This window comes from Bos indicus x Bos taurus, chromosome 17 (genome assembly GCF_003369695.1).
Source record: "Bos indicus x Bos taurus breed Angus x Brahman F1 hybrid chromosome 17, Bos_hybrid_MaternalHap_v2.0, whole genome shotgun sequence".
NCBI lineage: Eukaryota > Metazoa > Chordata > Mammalia > Artiodactyla > Bovidae > Bos > Bos indicus x Bos taurus.
The window spans coordinates 21,432,333-21,447,428 of NC_040092.1; the positions used below are offsets into that span (position 1 = coordinate 21,432,333).

General features: G+C 55.1%; 1 protein-coding gene across 15 annotated transcripts in view; it reads right to left on the minus strand.

Moving 5' to 3' along the window:
- The window catches only part of NCOR2 (nuclear receptor corepressor 2), a 237,237-nt gene that overhangs the window by 88,895 nt on the left and 133,246 nt on the right, over window positions 1-15,096 (minus strand). For all 15 annotated transcript variants that reach the window (XM_027567024.1, XM_027567022.1, XM_027567025.1 and 12 more), the window contains 5 exons: window positions 13,598-13,770; window positions 12,349-12,442; window positions 9,081-9,259; window positions 5,570-5,624; window positions 3,082-3,180 (listed from right to left, as the gene is read on the minus strand). In XM_027567024.1, coding sequence (XP_027422825.1) covers window positions 3,082-3,180; window positions 5,570-5,624; window positions 9,081-9,259; window positions 12,349-12,442; window positions 13,598-13,770 — 600 coding nt within the window. The remainder of the gene's footprint in view (window positions 1-3,081; window positions 3,181-5,569; window positions 5,625-9,080; window positions 9,260-12,348; window positions 12,443-13,597; window positions 13,771-15,096) is intronic.

Below are 15,096 nucleotides of genomic sequence, written 5' to 3' on the forward strand. Positions count from 1 at the left end.
TGTCACAAGTCACACATACTCTCTGTACCTCCTCCCTGAGCCTTATCACACTCTAGCCCACAGGTCCTGTGGGCTGAGAACAGATTTCAAGAGCAAAGATGAGCTGTCTGGCCTATACAGCATATTGTTGTCATTGTTTCATACATGACCTAAGAATAAAAATCAGGCAGTTTCACGTAATTCCAGATCTCCAGGTCATCATTATAAAAAAAAAAAAAAAATCAGATCTGGACTTCCCTGGTGGTCCAGTGGTTAAGAATCCTCCTGCCAACGCAGGGAATATGGGTATGATTCCTGGCTCTGGAAGATTCCACATGCTAGGGGGCAACAACCATGTGCTGTGCACCACAAGTACTGGGCCCACACGCTCTACAGCCTGTGCTCTGCGACAAGAGAAGCCACCGCAGTGGTAAGTCCTCGCACTGCAACCAGACAGTAGCCCCCGCTTACTGCAACTAGAGAAGGCCCAAGGGCAGCAATGAAAAACTCATCCCAACCAATAATTAACAAATAAATACCATTTTAAAAAGATAAATTAGATAAAATTTTTAAAAAATCAGATCTGACAATACGGGGCCAAGTAGTCAGCTGGAGCTGATGAGGTACAAGCTAGCTAGTTAACCCCAGGCCTCACCATTCCCTATTGTCTCCCATGGATTCTCCATCTCTTCATTCATTTAAGACCCTGGAAGGTACTCAGACTCCTGCTCCTAAGACTCTCAGGGTGCTGTGCACTCTCTCGTGCCCTGGTGCTCTTGTACCTGCTGTTCCCTCTGCCCAGGTCACCCTCACCTCTATCCTCGTCCTCCAGGGGGGCTGCTCCTCAACCTCATCTTTGGCACCCCTTACTCGATGGAGCCTCAGGCAGACCACTGGCACGCTGACTTGGAACCACCCCTGTACACCTGGTCTAGATGACTGGGCATGGAGCTGCCATTGTCAGCACACAAGCGTCCAGTGGACAGATGAGTCAGCAAGCAAGGCATAATGAAAAGCATGGCAGCCAGGACCAGGGGCGTCAGGCACTGACAGCCCCCCACCCCCCAGGACTCCTCTGGAGATACCCCCTCCCTACGGTGACGCCAACACACAATCTTTCTTTGCCTCCCTCCATGCAAATGTGGTTTTTAGCATAAGGTGAGGAGAATGCCATGTCTCTCTCCATCTGACTCAGAACACTTTCCTCTCCTAAGCACCCAGCCCAGCCATAAAAAAGGGCCTCATGAGCCCATCCACAAGGTCCCTACAAAGGTAGGGAAGCAGGGGTTCTGGTACACAAGAGATGCTCAAAAAATACCTGGCGATGTTTTTAAAATCAATCTAGAGGCCTGACTTTCCCCCTTTGTTTAGCCACAGTCCACGCCATGCCCTACTGCCTTTTATGCCAGCATAGTTAGGCTCTCTGCCTGGCATTTATTTGAGTTCTTGCCTCTCAGTCTAGAAAAGTTCCTAAACGCACTTCAATTTCTAACATGTGGCAGCTAGGTCTTTAGAACTGACTCACTCCAAGCTAGTACACCTCAGTTTTACGCATCTGTAAGATGGGTGAGCAGGCTGGCCAATTGTGGCCGTGCTAAACCTAGAAGAAAACCCTATCCTCAAACCAATCACAGCCACCCTTCAACGACTGGGCCCACAACAACCAATACTCTGTCTCAATCATTTTGGCCTGATGTTCAGGATGCAGTAAGGGGTTGTCTATTGCCCCCTGCCAACAGACTTGCTTCCCTAATTACACGTGGCTTAGCCAACAGGGGAATGGACTCACAGTCCTGAAGCACAGTTTCCAGAACGCAAGAAAGGAGACAGGGCATGTGTAAACCAACCCCTCAAAGGCTGTGGCCTTGATCACAGAGTAGCTGCTTCACAGTGGACACTGGAACCCCATGGGAGATGGCTGGACTTGACACCCTCAGGGTCCTGTCCCTGCTGGCCTCGGAAAGGAAAAATGCCAATGTCAGCGAGCACTCACCTACCAGAACCTTTGAGTCTTGCTCTTCCGTCCTGCTAATTCTGACCTTCGTCCCTTTCCCTTGTCCGATCTCCCAGGCCAGAGGCCCCAGAGAAGGATATGCCTCAACTAGTTCCAGTCCAGCATGTAGCAGCAGTGTCCAGCGCCTTCTGCAGGGTCCCGCCTACAACCCCCTGCCTGCAGCACAAGTCCACCCTACTATCTCCCAGCATTCCCTCCTGCCCTCAACCTCAGTACTCCCAGCATCGGCTCAGGGCTGATTCTCATTAGCCCAAAAGTAAGACTAATCCTTCCCCGTTCCTCTGTCTCCCCGAAGCCAAACACTCATGAGCCCCCTTAAAAATGTGTGCCACTGACCCCCATCATCTTTAACATATTTACTAATTTTTTGTTAAATGAATAGCCTTTTCCTCTAACTCAGTGGTCAGCAGACTTTTTCTACAAAGGACCAGATGGTGAATATGTCAAGCTTTGCGGTTTGTCATGACTATTCAACTCTGCTGTTGTAACAGAAAAGCTGCCATGGTAATTCCTCAACAGGTGTGTGTGGCCCTGTGTCAATAAAACTTTATTCACAAAACAAGTGGCTGGCCTGACTCACCCAAGAGCCTCAGTTTGCCAAGTCCTACTCTAACTTAAATCATCCCTCAGTCATATACAGTGATGTTTGAAATATGGCAATTTCAAGTACTGGCTACTCTTTTCCTTCAAAAATACATTACACCAAAAACTATTAAAAATTTTTAAATGTTAAGTTTGTGAGCCAGTCCAAGTTATCCCGGAAGCCCAGGCCTTGGTCTGGGAATGTGACCCTATTCACCCCAGAGCCTATGGGTCACCAAGTCAACTGTTCTAGAATTTTCCAGGCTAAAGATGGAAATGGCCATTTCTCCCAGCTCTCTTCCCTACTGTTGGGGTACAACAAATACCCCCAGAGAGGGTCTCCCAGCTGCCACTGAGAGGACCCCAAATGAGGGACCCACTGCTAAGAAACATGTGGAAACATCACTGCAAGCGGCAGTCAGGCCTGCCAGCTGCCAAGCATGCTGGGAGTCAGCCGCAGAGCATGCTGGGAACCCATCCAGAAGCCCGCCCTGCCCCCTTCTCACCTGGCTTTTGCCGCGGCGCCGGTAGCTCCGCCTCACCAGGCTCTTATAGTTCTCATTCTTCTTGGTCAGGTAGTAATAGAGGACACACTCAGCCACTGTCTGCAGGACAGAGAGAGAGAAAAGACTTCTGAGGAGTGTGCAGTGTGTACAGTTGGAGCAGGAAGCCTGGGTTCAAATCCCGCTTCCTCCACACGCTGGCTGGGTGACCCTGGCTAGTTTACTGAACCTCTCTGGGCTTTGGTTTTCTCACCTGTGTCATGGGAGTACTATCGCATACACTTCACAAGTTTGTCATGAAGACCAAGTAAGTTAATATACTTACGTGTAAAGGACTTAGGACCACAGAGCACGCACTGCAAATGTGTGACCTCTCCGTATGGTGGGGGCTGCTACTGTTAGCAGCAGCGACGATAAAGCCGTCACAGGCCATCCACTCGGGAACAAGGCCTCCAGCTCCCCTGCAGTCTCCTTCCTCTCACGCCAGTTTCCTTCTCCCTAATACTTGGGGCCCTGAGTAACCTCTTCCAAGCTTCGTGCATTCAGCCTGACTAATGTCCCCATGCGGCTCTTCATCTCTTGGGACGTTTCTTTTCTCTGTTGTGGTCTTTTCCATGTGGACCTGACACCTCCGCGTGCTGAGTAAGTGGCTGGTTCTCTCTGAACCCCACCACCTCCTCCTTGTCCAAATGAGACCAGTAAGAGGGCGTCACCCACAGAGAGCAACTGGAGGACAGAACGCGATGATGCCACGGCCTGGGCCCACTATAGGTGACAGCTCGCTTTTGCCGGCAGCCATTACTGACATGATGTAAACTGTTTCTGTGATGCCCGGAGCTGATGCCAAGCCAGGAACTGGCCTCTGAGGGGCAATCCATGAGGGCTGCTGGGTGCAGAGGTGGGCTGGGCCTCAAACCCCTGCGTCCTCATCCACTCCCTGGAACGGACTGTGAACAGAGATGGCTCCCAGGCTAAACCTGACCACACGCACAACCCGCAAAGTAGTTCAGAATAACATTTTATAATCAGATGCCAGTATCTGCACACTGGGGGATGTGGGTGTCTGACTTCCCCTTGAACAATTCACGAGAGTGCCTGCCTGCGTCGGACAACCAATGGGCTGGCCCTAAGCCTTAGTTGCCCCTGTGGGTGGGCACGAGCTGGCCAATCCACTGGGCTCCCACCCTGCTATTGGCCTCACTCACCGTCAGGGCACACCAGTCCCCAGAGGCACAGCAGGCGGCTCCAGCTTAGACCCTTCTGGAAGCTCTATCTGAGTCTCAGCTTGGGCTGCCTCTTAGTCAAAGAACACCATAAAGTTTATTCTCCAGCACAGAGACCTCTGATTTCCTCATTCAAACAGCGCTGCTCAATTACCAATGTCTGAAATCCCTGCTTGAATCTCCGGGGAGCCCCAACCTAGAGTCTCCTGCATTGTCCACACCCCTAGTAAGAAGCTGTCACTAACTCAGGGGAGAGGCTATTTATGGGCTTGCTTCTCTGCACTGGTTTTTCAGGCCAGGAGAGATTTCGCTTCCCCACGCTGCTCCATCTCCCTCCTTCTATGGGTATCAGTTCATTAAGGGCAGATGCTGGGAACAACTGTTACCCTTTAAAACATCCGCCTGGATCCTGCTCCAACTGCCCTCCCAAAATTAGAAAGCGTGAGGCCTCCACTAGCAGGGTATCTGCAAAGCTAGGGGTGGGCAGACACCCCCACACTGAGAAACAAGATTCGGGGAAATGCTGCTTTAAACACCCAGACAAGCAGCTCCAGAAAGTAAACCTTTTCAGGAAGCTTGTCTGGCTCCACCCCGATGATGCTGGGGTCCAATGGCAGACTCTGACCTAGGGCCATGTCCAGCCCAGCCTCGTGGGTGCACAAAAGGGGGCGTTACCATTCCCTAGGACGTTCTGTGTCCACCTGCCAATAGGGAGCTGGAGCAGAGAAGGGCACCGCCCCTGTGGAGCTCCAGTGTCAGTTCTCCATCAAGTTTTATCCAAAGGGAATGAGGACTTTGCCAGCCACACGCGTCGCTTGGCATAAGGTGTGTCAGCATAGAGTGACCATCAGAGGGACCTAGAAAGGTCATTCCATCCAGCGCCCTGGAAGACCAGCACTCTTGCCCATAAAGCCTTAATTAGGATGCCAGGCACAGCACAGCTTCTAGAACCCAGGCCCAATCTGCCAGGATGCTCGCTGCCACGTCGGAGGAGGAGCTGGTGCACACAGCTCTCCTGGGGTTTCCCAGCCTGGAGCTCCGCCCCCGAGGGCCCGGGAGGCTGGGGCGGGGCCTGTGGCTGCTCCCAGGAGGGAGGCAGGAGGGAAGCGCTGTCAGACACAGCAAGGAGAGCAAGGGGCCGGCAGGCAGAGGCCTCGTGGGTGGGGAGGGAGGGTCCTTCACCAGCAGCCCAAGCGGCTACCCGCAGGAGTGGACGCCAGAGGGGAACGGGGAGGGGCGGGCGGCGCTGCACTCCTGGGCAGACTCACCTTCCTCTCCAGGAATGATGCGATCAGACCGAAGTTCTTGGGGTGCTGCATGAATCTGCGGGGAGAGAAGGGCGGGCCTGAGACCAGGCCGAGGGGGGCTGCCCGGCTGGGCGGCCGCCGAGCTCCCGGGCGCCTGCCATCTCCGCGGGCCCGGCTGGACGGGCGCCGCCCCACTCGGAGCAATTAAGCCCAGGGGGGTGTGGGAAGGGCCGCGGCGGGCGGGACCGAGGGGTAAGAGAGGGCGTTCCTTGGAGTGAGTCACTGGTTTTAGCGCCTTTGAAAATACATTTGTTTGTCCTGCTAGAGGCGGGTTCCAGGAAAAATGAGGACATTACATGCAGCCCTGTGGTGGGGTTCCCCCCCTTTTAAAAATCTGCTTTTGTTTCTATCTCCGGCTGGGCCTGGGAAGCTGGGCCTCGCCTGGCCCACACGGGGCCCCCACGGGTGAGGTCACGGCGCAGAATCTCGAGGCTGCCGGGCCTCCCCGGGAGAGATGGGAGCAGAGGCTCCGAGTGCCCGCAGGGAGGCGGGCAGGAGGCAAGCAAGCCCAGGAGGAGGCAAGAAGGGACCGAAGTTGGAGGGGTGGCGGGAACTGGCGCCCCACCAACTGGCTTCCTGCGAAGCCGAGAGAATTACTGGGAAAGAGCTGGGCCAGGCTGAAATGTCAGGGCCACAGGAGCAGGCGGACGGCGGGGGTGGAGATGTGGGTCACGGCTGCTGGGGCCCCGGGGATGCTGGGCGGGGCCTTGGCTGCGCCCCCCCCCCCCCCTCAACACACCACCACCCCGCGGCCTCCCTGGGGAGGGAAGAGGCTGCTGGGGAGGCAGGGGCCCCGGGTCCCCCACCCCCACCCCCAGGGAGTCCGGGCCAGGGCTGGCGATCATCCTGCCCAGCCCTCCAGATGGTTGGGCTGGAGGCCAGCCGGCCCCTCCCTGGCTCCCCAACCAGACACTGGAGAATCCGGAACAGCCTCTTCTGTCTTCCCAGAGGAAGCCGCGAGTCAGGCAGGCTTCCCGGCCTGCAAGTCCGCCTCAGGCAGCTTGCAAAGCTGGAGGCGGCCTAACGCCCTGATTTTCCAGACAGACAGAATCTTCCCTTTCTCTCCCCGCCCCTGTGACACTTCCTTCCCCCACCCCCCAAAAAATATCCTTTCCTCGGGGTTTCCCCAAGCCGAGATGAGGCCCCCAGGAGACCAAGAAGCAAACTCAGAGGATTCCCTTAGGTCAACTGTTCCACCTCCCTCCAACCTACACCTGTATCCTCTGAGAATGTTTCCTGAGAATTTACTCTGACACGAGGCACCTCAACAGCCAGACAAGGAGGCACTGAGGCTACACCCATTTTACAGATGTGGAAATTGAGGCTCAGGGAGGAGAAGTGGCTGTTCGAAATCACAAGGCCACTAAGTGAGCTCTACGCCACTGACACACGATTTTCAAAGCTCCTGAGTGCTATAACTTTCCCTGAGAAGGAGAGATCACCCAGGACCCTGAAAGACACAAGCTGCCAAATTGGGTCTCAGCACACATCAGCCCAGCCTGGGTCCCCCATTCTTCAGTTACTGTACTAACAGTATGCAATCATTGGGTCGGAACAAAGCACCCCCAGAAACCTCTTAAAAAAAAAAAAAAGCATAAATAAAAATAGGAAACACGTTAGGGGGATTTAAATACCTAATGCAATAGTCATTCTTGGAATCCATGACCATCCCATAGTTGGTTCTTAAAGTGTAAAACACCTAATACAGAGGACTGATTCAACGGCAGGGCAAGCACATCTGTGAGCATGAGACCTAGAAAGGAGCCACAAAGTACCTGGGTTTCCTGTCTCTGAGCAGTAGTCCCCGAACACACGTGGAAATTGCTCCCACAGCCCTCTTTCCTGTGGAAGACTGCTGAATCTGTGTTAGGTGCTCAAGGGGGCATCATACCATCCCTCTATTTTTATGTATGTTTTAGAATTTCTATAATCAAAAGCCATTAAAAAAAAAAAACAAAAAACCACAATACTTTCCATACCAAGAGCCTCTTCAGTCGCTTCTCCTGCATTTCCAAGTCCTGGTGACTGCACTGGCTGATGCACCCCAGCCTTGCCCGTGACCCAGAAGCATCCCCATCTCGGGAGCCCAGTTTGGCATTTTGGGGTCACTTGACCCTGCAAAGGGCAGAGACAGCCCCCGTCCCTATGGCCTGGAACCACAGTGGGTGGCTGGAGAAGTTAAGTTAATGACCCACGCAGGTCATCTCTTTTGAGGAAACTCTCTTGGCGATGAAAGAGGTGGTGGGCGTGAACATCCAGCAGCTAAGCCCCCAACGCCCTCCTGGTAGAGTGCTAAGGTCTCCACCTGTCCCTCAGTTTCCCACCCTTTTGCTTCACAGGGGTCCTCAGTCCTGTGAAGGTACAATGTGCTCAGGATGGGGTTCCCTGGGACACACCTTTTGAATCTAGTGGGGGAAAGGAGGGCTTTCTCCATCTGGCCCTTCACTCATCTCCCCAAAACAGTCATTCTGCTCTTCCATTTTAGAAGCCCCAGCTTCACCTCTGAGCATCCACATCCTGCCTCTGCTTCCCAAAGCGCTCCCTACTCCCTGGTTCCGTCTTCCCTCTCCCCCGACAAGCCTCTCAGTTGCAGCTGAGCCCCTGACCTGAAGCTGGGGGATTCTGAATCCTGCCTCCACCCTTTGCAAGCTGTGTGACCTTTGTTAAGTGTCTTAAATTCTCTGAGCCTCTGTTTCCTCCTCTGTGTAATGCAGATGGGTAACGCTGTTATGGGGGATAAGCGGGACAAATGCACAAACCCAGAAGACATCTGTTTAGTGTCTGTGATGAAGGAGGTGCTCAACCAATAGTCACTTTCCAGATAAAATGAAAACCAGTTACCGGCCAGCCACATGCCCTTGCCCATGCCTTCAGACCAGCCTCGAAGGCCCTCCTGCCTTGTTCTTCTAATACACACTGACTCATTTCACATAAAGCTTCCCTGACACTCTGTACTGGTCCGAATAGTGTCCCCCCAAAAATCTTGTCCTCCCAGAACCTCAGAATGTAGCCTTATTTGGCAGTGAGATCTTTGTGGATATAATTAGTTAAGATGAGGTCATACTAGAGTAGGGTGGGCCCTGAATCCAATGTGACTGGTGAATTTATAGGAAAAGCAGAAGACACAGAGAGACACATGGGAAACAAGACCATGCGAAGACAGTTGAGATGGAGGGAGCCATCTGCAAGCAGAGGGGTGACAGAGATCTCCAGCCACCACTGGGAACCAGGCTGGAAGGGACCCTCCCTCGGAGCCTCTAGAAGGAGCCACCCTGCCCACACCTTGATCTTAGACTGCTGGCCTCCAGAACTGTGGGAGAATACATTCCAGCTGTTGTGAGCCACACAGTTGGTGGTCACTTGTCGTCACAGCCCTGGGAAGCCAGGGCAAACCTCAAGAAGACAGGCTTCCCAGGATAGGGGAGGGTGGCCTTGGCCAGGCCCCCCTCCACCCCACCAACAGGGGACTCACTTCTCCCGGAAGGTCTCCTTCTCCTGCTCACTCCACATGTTCATGACCTGGCGGTCTTTGTACACCTTCATGGGATCATCCATGAGCCCATTCATGTTGATGAACTTGATCCGCTGCTGGTCGGCATCATACAGCATGGGCGGGATTACAGCCAGCTGACGCATCTGCTTCTCCAGATTCTGGAAGGAAAATGGAGATAATGGAGGGCACCACCCTGGTCGGAAAATGCAAGAGGACAAGGAACTGGGGACCGGGCCGGGGAGGGGACAGGCTGCTCCTGCCAGCACAGGGGAACCCAAGTGAATGAGCAGAGGGTAGGGATGCTCCAAGTCAGAATGGGAAAACACAAAACCAGAGAGAAAGCGCATGATGGGTTAAAAAATAAGAGCAGGCCCGTGCAGGGGGAAGGGAGAATTTAAAGGCAGCCCCAGACAGGTTTATGGTGGGCAGGGCTGTAAATTCAACACAGAGAGCAGCAGTCACCTTATCTGCAGTAAGAGGGGAGTGATGAATCTTCCCTTTAGAAATGCAAGTGCCATAAAACACTGCAGGGAAGATGTGCAACCTGGCTGGCTCAGGGACGGGGCTGCCCACCCCCACCTCAGGTTCAGAGGGCATGCGGTGGGGGGCGAGGGGCTGCCTTGCTCTGGCAGGGCCCAGCGAGGCTGAAGAACCATTTCCTCACCAGCCGTCCACCTCCAGCCCCGGATTCCGCTCCTTCAAGCGTGCCCACTGGGGACCAAGCCTACCCAGCCCTGTGCACCGCAGGAGTCGGGCGGCCTCACTCCTAATGCATCGGGGCAGCTATTAAGAGGCTCAGAGCCGCCACTCAGCTGGACTCATTTCCCCAAATCTCTGCAGCCAGCCCATTACTGGCGATTAATTACCAATCTCCGGAGGCAGGCGAGGGCCCCGGCCCAGCCAAGGTCAGCCGGTTCAAAGGATCTGCTGCCTAGCCTCCCACATCTAAGCGCTCCATTCAGTGCTGGGGATTCCCAACAGAAGCAGGGGAGCGCAGTGGGGGCACAGCCCTGACCTTGGCTGAGAGGAGGACTCCCAGGGAGGCCTGAGCCTCCCCGGCACTTGAGTAGCCCTCCAATACCATCACCTCCCTGTGTCCCTCGCCTGCATGAGACGCACAGTCCTGGCAGATCCAAGCTGGGTTCCTCTTCGCGGGAATCCCCACCCTATTCCATGGTTCCACCCACAGTGGGCTCGCACCCTGACTACTGCAAGCTCCCCCGAAATCGTGAGCATCTCTTTTCCTGCCCAGCCCCCTCCTCACCACCCTCCCAGGGAACCTCAGGTCAGCCTGGACTGGGTGAACAGTTGCTGCCCTGAATTCCCTTTCTGACCATCACCCTTAAGCACTGTCCCCTCAACCTCCCCAGGGACCCTGGTGGCTGCATTCTCATGTGGCCAGGAGCTGGGGAAGTGGTCTTCTGGGATGGGGGTGGTGCTGGAACACTGAATCAGCTGAGATGCCATGCACCCTGCATCAAGCAGGGAGCCTGCAGGAAAGGGTCACCCTCTTCCTGCTTCCACATGCCAGTGTGGGTTGTGTACTTGGCCACCATTGGCGGGACAGGAGCCGGAGCAAACCCACAGGTGTGGACAAAGGCGTTCCGAGTTCTGCTTTCTGCAGACTAGAGGGTGTTCAAAACAGGGCCACACCATGCGAGGTTTTAAGACAAAGGTTTGGACTTCGGCTTCCCTAGTAGCTCAGATGGTAAAGAATCTGCCTGCAATGCAGGAGACCCATGTTCAACCTCTGGGTCGGGAAGATCCCCTGGAGGAGGGCATGGCAACCCACTCCAGTATTCTTGCCTGAAGAATCCCATGGACAGAGGAGCCCGGCAGGCTATAGTCCATGGGGTCATAAAGACTTGGACATGACTGGGCAACCGACAGTTTGGCTTTCACACTTTTCCCTGGCAGTCCAGTGGTTAAGACTCCTCCTTCCAGTGCAGGGGGCAGAGGTTCGATCCCTGGTTGGGAATTTAAGATCTCTCATGTCGCCAGGCGAGGACAAGAAAAAAAATTTTTTTAATTAAATTTATAAAAATAAAATGAAAGCTCTTTTTTAAATAGCCAGATAGTCTGAACTACCTATGTCAAACTTGCATGAACAGCCTGGTGAAAATGCAGATTTCTGAGTTCTGCCACCCCAGACTGGCTAAATCAGAACTGCTGGGGGTGTGGGCCTGGGAAATCACAATTCAAGCTGGATGTCCCCTCCCCAGGACTCCTCAGTCTGTCCCATATGAGACTCAGTGACCTAGGGCAGCACCACCCAATAGAATGTTCTGCAGCGATGCAGGTGTTTATGGCCTGCTCTGTGCAGCACAGGGCCACCAACCACACGCAGCTTCTGAGCACTTGCAATGCGACTGGTGACGCTGGAGGAACTGAGTTTTTAATTTTATTTCGTTTCTGGTCATTTCCATTTAAACAGCCACATGCAGCTCATGAGCAGTGACTGCACTGATCTGGAGTTGTTAATACCTCCCAGCTGGACAAAAGCTCTCCCTGGACACAAGGCCCGGGGGAGGAAGAATGTGTTCCCCTCCTTTTGCGAGGCCCCCTCCTTTCCACTGTGATGTTGGGAACATGGAGGGGGGGATGGGGAACTGACACATGAGATGCTTGTAAGACCTGGGAGGGGGCAGGGCTGGTACAGGAGCAAATGCCTCCTCTCTCTGCTCCCTGGCCACCTCTGGGCTCCAGTGACCAGAGCCAGGGTCACCTGGCTGATAGAAGGTCATCTGGGAACTCTAGATAGAAGGTCCCCGGCTTGGTGAACAGCTGGTGAGCTGGGAAACCCCCTTCAGACCCTGGTTCTGGACAACTGGGAGGCTGACCTACAAACCACCACCCTCAGGCTCCTGTGCCCTCTGGCTTCTGGTCGGGTTCAGCCAATGGGAAGCACTGAAAGTAGACAGGGAGTGGGGGAGGGGTGAGAGGCCAGGATACTTACTCGGCCGTGGCATCATGACGGGGTCCCTGGCTGTGACCCTTCCTGGCTACGTCCTGCCAGGTGGCCCCTCCTGCATGGCCCCGGGAAGGCCTTTCTGCCCGCTCGGCCTGCAGGCCCGGGGACACCCAATGGCTACACCCCTGGGGCCTCCAGATCCCTCCTTGGTTCCGCCCCACATTCAGTACCAAGCCCCTTGATCTCAACCACCCAGGTGAATTCTGTTTCCTGCCAGACCCTCTCCCTGGACAGGGCACACAGCGGGTGGAGCTGAGGTCGGGGTCAAGGACTTACCTCCTGCTCCGAGAGGCCATCGATGATCTCGGACACCTCGTGCTCGCTGCGGGCGGCCGACATGGAGAGCCCGCTGCCCCGCTGACCCACCCTACTGGAGATCGAAGGCACACACTCAGGACCAGCCCCTCGCAGCCGGCACAGCGGCACAGCCCCAAGCCCACAACTTCCCCAGAGGCGGCGTGTGGGCAGTGGGGAGGAGCCAGGCCTCCCACACCCACACGGATGGCCCCAAGTCAAGGGGGTCTGGGGGAGGGATGGAGCGCCCCCACTCTCACCCAGAAAATGCCAGAACCCTTTTTCTCTCCTAAGATGCCCCCCACAAAAGACCAGCTGCACAGATCCACATACAAAGTCCAGGCCTGCCTCTTCGCAGCCTCTGGCTCCATGTCTTCCCCTGTAACCTGGGGATAAGGTGGTACCTGGCTCCCAGGACTGGGAGCAGGCATTCAGTGAGATATGGGATGTGAGCATCCAGTAAAGAGTGAGAGCCAGAGACTTCCCTAGGTGTCCAGTGGTTAAGACTCTGAGCTTCCACTGTGGGGACATGGGTTCAATCCCTGGTCAGGGAACTAAGATCCTACATGACATGTGGTGTGGCCAAAAAAAAAAAAAAAGACCCATGGCAAATAATCAAGGGTTCTAACAGAAAGAGGAGACAACATGCAGGGATAACTTAAAACTAAGAATCATACAATAATAAATTTTCATATATTTATTAAAAAAAAAGAGTGAAGCCCATCATCCCTGCTCACAGCCCATTGCCTTATCTGTGTGACAACAGAAACCGCACTCACACGCCACCAAGCACCTACTGTGTGCTGGGCACTCCAACAGAGGATTGCACCCAGTCCTTATGCCCGCCACGTGTGACCAGCATCCTTTCCCTTTGACTTACACCAGGGATCTCACACTCGGGGGCCACATAAATGAACAAAGCTGGGGTGGGTACCAGCCCATGGCACACCAGAAGGAGAGCTCACTCCATCAAAATGGATTTAAGTTTCTTTCCAAGAAGTGTTAAGGCCAGGCAGGTGCTGAGTGACACACCCAAGGACCTAACTCGGCCCTTGGCGTGCAATTCGAGACCCTGCTGTGCTTTTCTTTCTCATGCCAGCCAGGGGTCCTCTGTGGACAGTGCCGCAAGCGGACCCAGGTCCTGGGAGGCAGGGAAGGAGGTGGTGGCAGGCGGGGGCGGTGTGGAGAGAAGGAGGGTGAGGGGCGCGAGTGGGCCCGGTCCTCAGCTCACCTCTGCATGCGCTCCTGCAGCTCCCGCTGCTTGCGGATCTCGGGGAACTGCTTCTCGTAGTACTCTCGCACCTTGCTCTCCTTGGCCCGCCGCCGGGGATTGTTCTCGATGCGCTCCACCTTCTTCTCCCAGGCCTCCATGAGCTGGTCATAGCGCTGGCAGAACTTCTGTTCCTGGGGACACGCGGGGGAGCCCTGTGGCAGCTGCTCCTCCTACATCCGACATTCAGCACCCCAGGGCTCCCTGCTCTGCCGTGCGCACGGGCAGGTATGCGATCACACACGGGTGCATGGGCAGACACACAACCACGCGGAGACCGGGGCAGACCCTGGCCACAGCCTGCCCTAAGGATCCGGCTGCCTTGCTCCTTGGGGCGTGGGCCACCCCCACCCCCAGCCTTCCTCTAGAAAGGCCTTATACTATACAGACGCTTCCAGTCACATGTGGCCGTTAAAGCTGAATCATGTAAAACTAAGTCGCATTTAAATGCAGGTCCCTGGTCCCCCTGCCACTGGGGCCAGAGCTACTGTCTGCAGTGGGCAGTGCACGCAGACCATTTCCATCATGTGTCAGATGGTGCAGCTCTGGGGTGCCCGTCAGACCTGGGGCGGCCCCGTGGAACGCATTCTCTTTCTGAATAGTTCCTCATGCCGCAGCCTCAGGCCAAGCCGTGCTCCCCAGATCCAAGGACTGGGTGTAAAGACTTAAGCTGCTGTCCGTTCACGACAAGGAAGTCCCTCTCTGAGTCTAACCACAGTGCTTCCTGCTCTATGCATGTCCTTCCTTAGAGAAAAGACCCCTGCTCAGCCCAGAATGTAAGCTGCCTGGCTTCCGAGTCTCCAAGGTGACCCAGACCTCGAGCAGGCATGGAGCGTCCGGCTGCTCTTGAGACCCAATCTCCCCATCTCTAACAGCTGCCATGGACAGATGGCACGGTCTGGGAGTCTCGCTTGAATGCCTTCTCAACACTTCAGCATAATCAGAAAGCCCGTCTCTGGTCTTCGTGCCCAGACACCCCATCCCATCCTGAATTTCAGCTTCTGACCAAGGCAGTCTGTGACCTTGGTCCTCAACAAACCCAGCAACGTTGACAGTCCCCAGGGGGATGTCAGGCCATCTCTGAGGAGGAGCAGAACTTGACCCCCAGCTACCAGGGGCACCACACAAACCGGGCTGCCCCAAGAACCCTTGGGAGTTCAAGTTCTAGCAGCACGCAATGGCCACACATGTTCGTGGCAACATGCTGCAGACAGCACTCCTGGGGTGGGAACCGACATGAAGGATACTCAGCCCATCGTCAGAGCAGGGGACCCTCGCCACCCTCTCAGTGTGAGTGTGTGATCCGAATCCTCCCCCGGCCAGCAGGGCCATCCAGGTGCAAATCCTGGCAGGGTCATTGCTGCCCCAGAAGGGGCAGTGGCCACAGCCACAGGCTGCCCTGCGGTGCTCAGGAGGCCTTGGTCTGATGGGCGAGAGCAGGAGAATGTCAGATGGGCTAA